We start from the raw sequence: 12,588 nt of genomic DNA on the forward strand, positions 1-12,588 counted from the left end.
ACAGAGTTATATGTCATGATTCACTCACCTTTCTGCACGTGTTCTGCTGCTAATCTTCTTCTTCGTTGGTGTCTCACTGCAGAATCAGATGCATCCATAAAGTCGCATTACATTTGAAAAGTTCCACTGTTTCTTCTTCTTCATACTCATGTACTTTATAGTATAAAGTACATGTGTCTCAAGATTAGCAGAAAAAGGGGTATAACGTTTATACCTCTTTTTCTGCTAATCTTGAGCAAGTCTTCTTCAATGTTTTAAATATTACATAAATCCCATGACAAAGGGAAACATGTTTCAATATAATGGTTAGTTGTGAATAATGAGAACTATAAATTGGTTGTCCAGTCCAGTCATCTTACTGTTTTTGGAGATCAGTTAGTTTAATTTCATTCTCCCATTTAAAATATGTCAAATAAATTGTCAAGACCAGTGAAGTTTATATTTCACTTTAAATGTGTTCTAGTACAATTTGATGTATTTTCCTATATGTATATGTAGTACAGTGATGCCTAAAAGGATCCTGATCTATAAATAAGACCCCTGCATAATTACATTAACACATGGCCTTTACCATGTCGCCCTCTAGTGGCTCAATCGTGTAAATACATGATCAGACCGTCCACAACACACAGCAGCTGTGCGCTCACAAAGTTCAGTAAAATAACTTTTAATATCCGTCATTTGGAGCAAGTTTCGAAACAAGATCTGAAGGGAGGAAACCGAAGAGGATGAGAAGGGAAACACCTGCTGTGTGTGCGTTTTTAAACAACACTGGTTTTCCCCTCGACTTTTAAAAAGTTGCCATGTGATCCTCCAGCCGATCTCAGCCAGAATGTCAGCCGGCATTTGCGCGTTTTCCCCCGGTACGCGACACCCCCTTTCCTCGGTGTCTTCCAACTGAACCGCAACACGTCGACTTTCTTTTTCCCCATCCTGTTATAAATACAGTTTCCAGGGAGTTTCCACAGGGGGGAAACATGCGCTCTTTAGTCGGACTTGGTGCCCTTGTGGCGGCTGCGAGTTTCTTTCTCTACCTGCTGTCCACTCATCTCCCCCCGGGAACCAAGCGCCTTCAGCCGGCCTCTGAGGGGGAGGAAGAGACGGTGGAGGAGTACAGGTAGGGCCAATGGGAATACACTATGCAACTTTAAAATGCATTGAATATACAGTTGGTAAAGTGGAGAAGAAATCACATTTAAATATATGAAGTGACATTACCCACATTTTGACTATTATTTCCTTCATCACAAATTGGGAAATCATTTTGGTACAGCAGCACAAAAACGAGGCATTGCATAGAGTAACCAATACAAACATATACAGATTCAACTAGAACACACTAAAGAAATATAAACAGATGCATAATAAAGTGTGCATAGTCGTTTTTTAGTAGTAATTACATTTAAAATGCCATGTGTGAGTACAATGTGATTATAAAGGGATTTGAGTCTCTCTCGGATCAGGTTGTTTATTATTCCATTGTATTAGCTTGTCCATGTTTACACGTAAAAAATAAATATGTTTAGTTGTGAAAAAAGCTGGTAATGAGAGGATTGCTCTAGAATATTTTAATAACTGTTGTTACTTGTTGGCCTACCTATAAAGTAGACACTCTACTGACACAAAAACACAGAAATTATGGTATATTTTGCAAAGTTTTATGATAATTCAGTGGTAGATTTCTGTATATAGATGACCTTTTCTCCTGTATTGAAGTGTGGTTTCTTTCCCCTATAGATTAACATAATCTGGCTACCATGGTTTTAAAACGTATACCCCCAATACTAAATACATGTTTGCTTCATTCAATGTGAGCAATTCAGATGCAGTTAGGAGTTATTTTAGAAGCAACACAACAAGAGGAAAGGCAACAAAACACACAATTGTATGAATGAGAAAGTCCCACTGTTGCTGATTACCCTTATGATCTTGTAACACCTTCATATTTACCTTAAAACACTGTGGAAATGTGAAACCATTATTATAGGATCACTGTAAGTAAAGGTAAAGGCTAATTCAAATATGTTTCAATTCAATCTTTAGTCAATGGAATATCACACCCTTAAAAGACGCCAATAACCTGTGGAGAATCTCTGATGAGATACAGATCTGTAAAATATTCAACATTATAATAAAACCACGTCAGTACAGCACTAAAATATGAAATGTGTTTGATTGCATCATCTCCTCTCCTTACGTTCCCTCTCCTTAGTACATATTGAACATATCTCATTACTCCTGTGCATGGGTGTGTGTGTGTATGTGTGTGTGTTGCCATGTGCCAGACAGTAAAGGTTGTCTAGGGACGCTAGAATAACGCAGACCACGACACTCCGAGGCCAAGAGAGCAGGACCTGTGTGTGTGTGTGTGTGTGTGTGTGTGTGTGTGTGTGTGTGTGTGTGTGTGTGTGTGTGTGTGTGTGTGTGTGTGTGTGTGTGTGTGTAATCATGTGCACAGCCATAATTTATCATGGGGTTATGCGTAAGCGAAATAAAAGGTGCCCACAGCGACACATTTCCCTTTCATTCAGTTTCACGTATCTGAGGGCTAACGCATCATCGAGCTGCTGACCAATCACAGAGCAGCATGTTTTTCCACTGACCAATGAGAACGAGTAATACTGAAGTCAGAGCAGGTGACAGAGGAAGTGGGCATCTTGAGTTTCAGACGTGTGTGTGTGTGTGTGTGTGTGTGTGTCTGTGTGTGGCGGCTCTATTTCTGTCCCTCAATCAAATGTATCCTGTTACTGCCCCCCAACACACACACACACACACACACACACACACACACACACACACACACACACACACACACACACACACACACACACACACACACACACACACACACACACACATAGACATAGAAATCAGAGTTTTTCTTAGTTTATTATATGTTCAACTCTTGAGTAATGCTTGTTAACAGGCTGCTGTGAAAAAAACAACAAGCAAATGTAAACAGGTTTTACAAATGTGTTGAAAAACCTAAGTTACCAAGTGTTGACCCGTTTCTCCCTCCAGTCTGAAGTTCCCGTCGGACCTGGACTCTCTGCGGGAGCTCGCTGAGATGCTGAAGCTTTATAAACGAGAACATTACAGTTACGTGCTGCTGCTGTTCTGCAGCGCGTATCTCTACAAACAGTCCTTTGGTATACCTGGATCCTCCTTTCTGGTGAGACACATTAACACACACACACACACACACACACACACACACACACACACACACACACACACACACACACACACACACTGAGGAGAGGTTGGAGGTCAAATCTACACAAAGATCATAGGACAACCCTTCAATAACTTACCATAATACAGTATTAACTTTGTCTCTGACCCCCGCTATGTCCTGAACAGCGAATATGAATTGTTGCCATATCATCTGTGACTTGAGTTTTTCATTGCCATATCTACACTGTAGCTACTGTGCACATGACAATAACGCCTTGAATCTTGAATCTAAATAATCTGAGATAGGGTCCCATGACTTAATACGATTAGACCGAATAACTCGTTCTGTACGCCAGTCAATATGACACCGTCTGTCCTAAGACCCTCACATCAGACAAGGAAACACTCAGAGTTAATGTGGGGGAAATGGAACCTCGAGGGAGAGCAACAGGTTTCCAGATCCTCACCCTGATTCCACACTCAGAGGAACGACGCTCTCTGCTCAGTTGACATTAATGACTTCTCTCCATCCCTCCCCTCTCCAGAACATGTTAGCCGGAGCGATCTTTGGGCCCTGGGAGGGTCTTGTGTTGGCCTGCCTTCTGACCACAGTGGGCTCCACCTTCTGCTTCCTGCTCTCCTCAGCGTTCGGGAAGCAGCACGTTGTTCACTTCTTCCCCGACAAGGTGTCTCTGCTGCAGAGGAAGGTCAGTTCATCCAGTCAGTGGATTAGAAGAGTAGCCGTGCTAACGTAAACGAGCTAACCTGCTCACACAGAGGCAACGTTGGAGAGTAGCCTGGAGAACCTCTGTTTCTGCTTTCATCTATTTTCCCCTTCATTTTCTCCCTCTTTTCCTCCTTCTCTTCCTCCCTCCTCCTTCTCTTCCTCCCTCCTCCTTCTCTTCCTCCCTCTCTTCCTCTCCTCTCTGTCAGGTGGAAGAAAATCGTAGCAGTTTGTTCTTCTTCCTCCTTTTCCTCCGTTTCTTCCCCATGACTCCTAACTGGTTCCTGAACATCACGTGTCCCGTCCTCAACATCCCGATGCCCATTTTCTTCTTCTCTGCGTTAATAGGTGAGACTATACACACACTCTAAAAACACACACTCTAAAAACACACACTATGAAGACTAAGTGTGTCAAGGTTAACACATTAGCACTAACCATCAAGGGTCGCGCTGATCTGCCGCCTCGCTGGAACAACCTGGGGAGCCTGCACTAAGACGCTGCGATTATCGACCCAAGCCCTGGTCTTCTCTGCAGAGGAATACTGCGCCCCAGCCTGGAGCAGAAGCCCTCACGCAAGTAAGGTTGACGTGGTCATCAACAACGCCCTCAGGATTATAACTGGATGCTTGAAGCCTACCCCTGTGTCCCTCTTAACAGTCCTCGCGGGAATAGCTCCGGCCGGCCGGCCTCCGACGGGAGGCTGCCACCCTCGCCCTGGCCAGGAAAGCCCAAAAGCATGACTGGCACATCCTGCATAACACGACAACGACAGCAGCGCCTCTAAGTAGGCTCAAGTCCCGCCTCCCGACAACAAGGCAGCACAAGAGATTCTCAATCCACCTCTGATGACCTCTCCAGAGATGCATGGTTGGCGGCTGCTTGGAGGCAGGAGTGGGAGCTAGCCGGGCCCTCCCGCATCCATTGCTACATCTGGGACCCAGGAGATGGCGCCATAGGAGGAGACGACCTACCACGCCGGCAATGGACCACACTAACCCGCCTACGAACTGGGGTCGGTCGCTTCAAAACATCAATGAAGAAGTGGGGCCTGGCAGACAGTTCTGCATGCGAGTGCGGTGACCCTGAACAGACTGCCGAACACATAATAACCACCTGCCCTTTATATTGACCGCCCTCGGAAGCCAGCCTCTTCGACTTAGGACCAGAGATGCGGGCATGGCTACACGACACCGAGTTGGACCTCTGACGTTACACGAAAGAAGAAGAAGAAGCACTCACTTAATCTGGAAACCTTAATATGTTAAAACAACCAACGGAAATAAACCACATTACCAAATACGACCCCAATTTAGCAATTACATGTTCCTTTGTCCTATTTTACATTTGCCATTATTACACAGGTGAGGGGTGAAGTGATCTTACGCAGAGACAAACGGATGATTTCTGGTATTGAATGAGGTTTAATTTAAAGTGTATTGCACAGGTTGTACAATACTAGGTTTAAAATGTCAGCTGTAGTTCTATATATTTACCAATAAGTGCATGGCAGTGAAAGATTAGAAAGGAATTGGCACAAGCTACATGTGTTCTTACTGGAAACCACTCAACATCAGTAAAAACTGTATTGTAAACTTAAAGGGGACCTATCATGCAAAATGCACTTTTTGATGTCTTTTATACATCAATGTGTCCCCGGTGCGTCAGGGAACTCACGCAGCGTCAGAAAATAAAACCCTCTCTCTTTTCCTCCGTACCCAAATCTCTAAAAACGGGGAACAACGAAGCTGATCCAGATTTGCGTCCGATATGACGTAATATCTGAAATGTGGACCCACGGCCCAATCAGAAACGTTGCTATCAGAAACAATGCCCGACTGTTTTGGACGTAATATGGTCGGTGTTTACATTAGCATCGCTAACACTCAGAGCTAACCTGTACTGGAGAGCATGTGTGTGAAGAAGCAGGAAGTAAAAAGGAACTCACCTTGTGGTATAACCGGCAAGAGAGAAAGCCTTTGAGCTCCAAACTGTTTCAGAGAGAATCCTTGATAATCCATGATATGGCGTTTCATCACGGCAGCATTTAGTTTAGACAGTAACTGCCGGGTCCCGCGTGAGCTCAGACCCCTCCTTTTTTATCAATTATTTTTTAAAGCGTTATCCCCAAATCAGCACTTTTGAAACAGGAAGTGAAATAGAGGGATATGAGGCGTGGCTAGAATGGGTGATCTGTTTGGTATTTTGAGCAAAAGGCAAGTTTATTTTATTTATACACAAAACACTTCATAGCAGAAGTCGCATTAACCGAATATTTTCCGTCTATGATGGATTTTTTTTAACAATGACGGACAAATCTGAAAGCAGTCCGTCATTTTTGACAGATTAGAACAAACTCAGAACAGTGCCAAAGTGTCCCCGCAGCAAGGCTCTGGTGTTATGCCGTGTTATGCATGCCCTCCAAAAAGGAAATCATACCGTTTCCAAACCTCACTGTGCCGTACGAATCATTGCAATGTCTGTGAGTTTTGGCTTTACGCTGTGCATGCGAGGTGCAGCAGCCATGCATAACACGGCGCATGTGAACTGTCCCCCCCCCCCGTTGACAGTTCACGAGCATGCTTCCCCCCCCCCCCCCCCCGTCAGAGTTGTGTAAAGGCCGACGGGTAATTCTGGATTTTGACGGAACTTTTACGATCCTGTCCGTCAAAATGACGGACAGCGAAAAGGTCTAGCGCAACCTCTGCTTCATAGACATGTTTTTTATATATTTGTATATATCTGAGACCTATGCTATTGACTAAAAATAGCATGATAGGTGACCTTTAATTTGAACATAGTTTTGATGATTTGCTGAATTATTGACATGAAGTCCGACAATGTTTCCGACACTCAGCTAAAGCATTGACAAAGCCGCTGTGATGTGCACTAAACAGGGTATATTATCTCTGCTGCTATCTAACTGCAAGCCCTTTCTCTTCCTACAATTGTGATCCTGTCCGCTATCTCCCACTCCTCAGCAACCTTAAGAAACGTTTCTATGCTTCGGCAAAATGTCGTTTTTACCACACCTTAAAAAACGAATGCCGAACGTTCGTCATACATGTGCCTTTACACCAAATTAGATATCTCTTAAAATATTGTCATGCATTTCTTTAATAGATCACCACCACACGTGTAATGGTTTAATTCCCCCCAAATACTAAGTAAATACTAGTCGTTCAAACTTGTGGTGAATCATGATCTCACACAATAAATGACCCTCACTTCCTGTTTTCTCCTCCAGGTTTGATCCCCTATAACTTCATCTGTGTCCGAACGGGCTCCATCCTGTCGGAGATCTCCTCTCTGGACGATATCTTCTCCTGGGCGACTCTGGCTCAGCTGTTAGCCATCGCCCTCATGGCTCTGCTGCCCGGAGCCGTGATCAAACGCTACGGAGAGGCTCACCTCAGGGTGGACGGCATGGACCGAGAGGATCAGATCAGGAAGGAACGATGATTCTGAGAAGGAGCAATAAACTGGAAACTGATGTCTTACGATACTGAAGCTTGATCAAGGAGGATTGACAGACAAAACGACCGAGATGTTCTGCCACCACCAACATTTATGAAGCCTTTCTTTTCACATAATGATCAGAGACAGCCAGGGTCAGATCAGGAAGGAGCAGAAGGAACGGGGATTCTGGGAAGGATGTATATGACGATACAAACACGAGACGTTTTGATATTTTCTTTTGTATTCTATCAGAAATTCAGTTCTCAGTTCCCTAAAGATCTCTCGATGCCAAAACATATATTCGCCAATAGGCCATACACTCTTTACATTAAGTAAAAACAAGGTCTTAAAAGTTGAGGTTAGTGCCCTAATCCGTCACATCCTACTGTATGACATACACTGTAATGACGATTGGTGGCACAGCAGCTTTCAAATGAATGAAATCACTGCGAATGTCTTGACATGAGAACATTGTATTTTAAAGCTGTCTTCAGTTAATCCAAGAAGACATGTATAGCCTACTTGACGTCTCCCTGAGTCTCCTGTCAGCTCTGTAGCTCCTGTCAGTGCAGGAAATAATACACATACGTTATTCTTATAGGTAAATGAAGAACTGAAAACACCTGTGTGGGAATGCAGAGGGTTTTTAGATGTGTCAACTCTAAAGTTAAGCCCCTTAAAAATAACAATTAAGAACAATTGTTTTATTTCTCTCTCCTCTCTCCATTTATATATTGTGGAATAGTTATACATTTTTCACTGACAAGATGCAACAAAATGCCTCCTATCATAGCTTTAACCTGATTCTTTCTGTATTGTTTTTTACATTTCGACGTCACTACACCTTAAAGACCCTTAAAGGTAATTTACAATTAACCAGCAAAACAATGTCTCTCCTCCTCACGTTACCCTTCTCTCACTGAATGTTTGCAGCTGTTTTGGTGCCAGGAATTGCGTGAAACATATTTATTTTTTTGAATATGTTATTGTTTAAATATCTCCATTATAATTGAAGTACTTACACATGTCTTAAACAGGTGCGTTTAACACGAGCTGTGCACAACGAGGGCAATATATTTTCATTGTTGTCTCTATTTTGATGCTTTTCTGACCTTGTTTACATGGATTTTATTTTACTGTAGGATGCTGTGAAGAGTGTGTGTTTCAATGTGTGTGGATACTATATGGATGTATTTGTTTAGCTCAGGGGGGTCAAACTCAAAAACACAGTGGGCCAATATTTAAAAATGGGTACTAGTGGAGAGCCGGACTGGTTCAATGTTTATTGCAGAACTTATTGAAATGAACTTATTGCACATATTAAACCTGGAACTAACAAAGCTTAAATGATTGCCTATAAAAACAACATTAAACATTAAATAATCAGCTGCATTCATTTCTTATGGCTCTATCTGCAGCTTTTCCAGAGTCATTTCTTATGAGTACATTTTCCCACAGGCCAACGACAGCTTCAACAAAACTATTCCCCTCAAAGAGAAACCAAACATGCCCTGTTGTCGTGAGAGAAAGTGCAGAAGGAAACATCCATTAAACTCAGTGTGCTGCTCTGTGATGCTAGCTCAGATACTTGGCATCTCATCTTGGGTGCAAGGTCATCAATGTTTGGGCTCAGGCTCTGAGCGGAGGAGACCCTCAGGATGGAGGGAAGGTGTGCGTAGTGATTAGAAATGATCCTGCGGGCCGAAATTAAATCCACCAAGGGCCTGATTTGGCCCCCGGGCCTTGAGTTTGACACATGTAGCTAGTGGAAGTTAGCGAACACTGAGGTCCTTTTTTCTTGTTTTAATTGGAGACTGTCGTGAGAGAATGTGTAAATACAGAGCCTTTAATATGTAGTAATGCACCTTGACATGTGTTGCTATCAGTGTTACTGATTTGCTGTTTAAGAATTGTGCTATTTATTTATTTTTAAATTAGAGTTTATAGAGAATTGTTATCAAAGAAAAGCTTCAGCGCACAAGGGACAATCTGCAACCATATTTTAACAGATCTTTTCTATCTTTTGTAAAAGAAAACATTGTTTTAAGTTCAAATCCTGTATTCTGGAGGTCAGGATTTATCCAGTGTCACTGCTCTTGCTTTTCGCTCTGTGAGCTTCATGGCTCCACTTTTTAGGGTGTTGAATGTAAAACAAGTCCCGAATAAAAAGATATTCTTTCATCAGCACAGTCTATGAATACCTTGGAGAGTAAAACAATGTTTTTTCACTGTTGCATTAAGTTTTAAAAAACGACTTTGTGTACCTGAAGGTCTCCGGAGAGATTTGGTTCTCCTCTAATCTGCTCAGGGGAGACACAATCTTTAAAATAAATATATAAATAAAACCAACATTTTGTGAACAATGCAGGGTTTTCTGTTCTGTCTTCAGCTGCCAGTTTTGAATCATTTCAATCCTCAATAAGTGTCGAGACGAAGTGATTTTGGATGCAGACAGTTTTTTATTTGTAACTCTCTCGTAGTGGTTCACCCTGATTGACTTTACAGCAACACATTAAAACATCAACAGATACACAAAGCAACGACACACTTTCACACCTCATGGAATCACACACACACACTCTCAAACACACACAGGTATATGCAGGCACTCAGTAAACACAACGACCTGGTGTTAAATGTGGAGTCAGTGTGCAGAAAACACTCAGAAGGAAATACATGCACATCGTTTCTGAGAGGCGTTTCGATGAAGAGAGCACATCAATGTCCTTTTATTGGACATTTTACTTCGTGTGAAAGGCAGTTGCGGGATGTAAAAGTACACTAACTTAAGTATTGTACAATTTTGACATATTTGTACTCAAGTATTTTCATTTTATTCTACTTTTTACTCCAGTAGTACATAACAGTAATTGAAATTAGCTCCACCTTTAACAGTGAGAACACATTATTGAATCAAAAATCATAGTCTAGTAATTTAATATACGATTCCCCAAAACGAGTACTTTTATTTTTGTTTTTTTAAGTACATTTTGATGCCGACACTAATGGCATTAAGTTAGACTTTAAATGCAGGAATTTGACATTTTTACGATTTAGTAATTTGTGAATGCAGGTAGAAATGACAACATTTTTTGAGGGGAATACACGTTTAAAACACTGGACATCTTACGTGTGTGTGTGTGTGTGTGTGTGTGTGTGTAAGATGGACTTTTATTAATCCCCGTGGGGAAATTGTTTCTCTGCATTTGACCCATCCACCCCCATGTTAGGAGCAGTGTGCTGCCATTTTGAACGGCGCCCGGGGAGCAGTGTGGGGAACGGTGCCTTGCTCAGGGACACCTCGGTAGCACTTGGTCTTGCCGGGACTTGAACTGGTGACCTTCCAGTTGCCAAGCCAAGTCCCTATCGACTTCGCCACCACCGCCCGTGTGTGTGTGTGTGTGTGTGTGTGTGTGTGTGTGTGTGTGTGTGTGTGTGTGTGTGTGTGTGTGTGTGTGTGTGTGTGTGTGTGTGTGTGTGTGTGTGTGTGTTTAAATCTGGCTGCCTTTTGATTTATAAAGTCAGCTTTGAGGTATGTGAAAGATACAGCAAACAGTCCTCTCTGCTCATATGTGCATGTCTCCCCATCCATCCCTCGTCTGCAACACACTGCACATTTCACAGTAGCATCACAAATCAGCAGCAACCTAACAGGCAAACAGAAGTGAAGTGTAGGAGCCGAAACATCTGGAAACAACTCAGCAAAGGGAATGACTTACACTCACCATTTTTAGGACAGATTTGCGTACATTAGGTACATTAGGTACTTCGGGTGCAAACGAGTTTCAACAGCGTCAAAACCGTCCATTAGGAGAAACGTCTAACTGTCCTTTGGGGTCCGTTCGAGCTTCTTGCAGCGGTTTCAATAAACGCGTTGCATGTTTCCTCAAGTTTCTCATAATGGAAATGTTTTGGGTCGTCGTAGCGTGTTGGCACGTGTCGGACACCGTAGTTAGGAGCCCGTTTGGGACTGTAGTTGTATCAGTGATATCAAAATGTAACAACACAAAACAAACAACTCCAACAGACCTGTTTTAGATAAAGATGTGTGGGGAATGTTTCTCACTACACTTCCTCCACAGTGTAAGACAAGAGAGAAGTACGATCTCTCTTATCTCTTACACTCTGGAGGAATCTTGGTAATTTGTTTTGGATCTGTGTCCCAAAATAGACTAATGTATTAAATCCCTTGTGCCAGGTTTGGCTTGCAGACATCTGTGCAAATGTTCCACCATGAATTTATCAAATGGCATAACCACAGGTAGTCCTCAATAAACGTTTTAAATTGACGATGCAAATATAACACAAAATCTCATCTCGCAGCATCATCACAGGACATTATCAGTCAGTGCAAAGATGTTCAGTGCCGAGCAGAAGTCCGTCTGTTCATGCGGGAACATACTGTAGACCGGAGTGGTTCAAAGACGCAACGTGCAAAATATCTAATACTGGAAAACAGGCAAGATGATTGAATGTCATCTGAACGAAAACAAGATCAAACGGAGCGAGCAGGAAAGCCTTTCAGTGAGAAGCTCCTCGCTCAAAGGAAACGAAATGAGGCCGATGAACGTGAACGCTTGTCCTTCACGTAATGAAGACGTGAAGTTGGCTGGCTCGCAGGAACCCAGAAAGAACACTCGTCACATCTTGTATAGGATCAGTGATACAACTATGATCAACGCCACTTCAATTTAGAGAAGTGTTATTAGTCCTTAATTCAAATGGAGCTGTTCCGGAGCCGAGAGAAAGGGAGCGCTTGTTTCGTTGTCAGTTATCGTGTGTATTACCATTATTCAAGGAGGTGCAAATAAAGCCTCACAGGACCTGGTGGTTTTACATTTTGGCGACAGGGAGTGGACAAGCAAGAGGCCGACACCATGAATACATGAACTTTAAATATAACACCTCCACCAATAGGGCTGCACAATTTGGAAAAAATAACTATTTGCGATATGATTCAGGATATTCCAATCATCATTGAGAACTACATTGAACGAATATTGTGTTGTACCACACATATCTGTTTTGTCCACAATTCTTCATTCAAAGTGTTATTTAACAAATATTTAGCATATATTTATTTCTGGGTTTGTTGGCAAGACTGAATTTCAGTTTAATGGATACCACTATTTTTGTAATTTAGTAAATATTGATTTATATACTGATGTTTTTGGATTATTCTGAGGCCATGTTTGTTATTGTTTAGGCAGACATGTGCCTTAAAGCAG

General features: G+C 42.3%; 1 protein-coding gene across 1 annotated transcript; it reads left to right on the top strand.

Annotated features, from left to right (window-relative positions):
- The first annotated feature begins 479 nt into the window (after positions 1–479).
- On the top strand, positions 480–8,662 carry LOC117546308 (transmembrane protein 41A-B-like). The gene is made up of 5 exons (XM_034216497.1): positions 480–1,117; positions 3,022–3,172; positions 3,723–3,884; positions 4,111–4,249; positions 7,149–8,662. The coding sequence occupies exons 1-5, from the start codon at positions 978–980 to the stop codon at positions 7,361–7,363; spliced, it is 807 nt and encodes a 268-aa protein (XP_034072388.1). The 5' UTR covers positions 480–977; the 3' UTR covers positions 7,364–8,662.
- The last annotated feature ends 3,926 nt before the right edge of the window (positions 8,663–12,588 follow it).

Source organism: Gymnodraco acuticeps, unplaced genomic scaffold (genome assembly GCF_902827175.1).
Source record: "Gymnodraco acuticeps unplaced genomic scaffold, fGymAcu1.1, whole genome shotgun sequence".
Lineage (NCBI taxonomy): Eukaryota > Metazoa > Chordata > Actinopteri > Perciformes > Bathydraconidae > Gymnodraco > Gymnodraco acuticeps.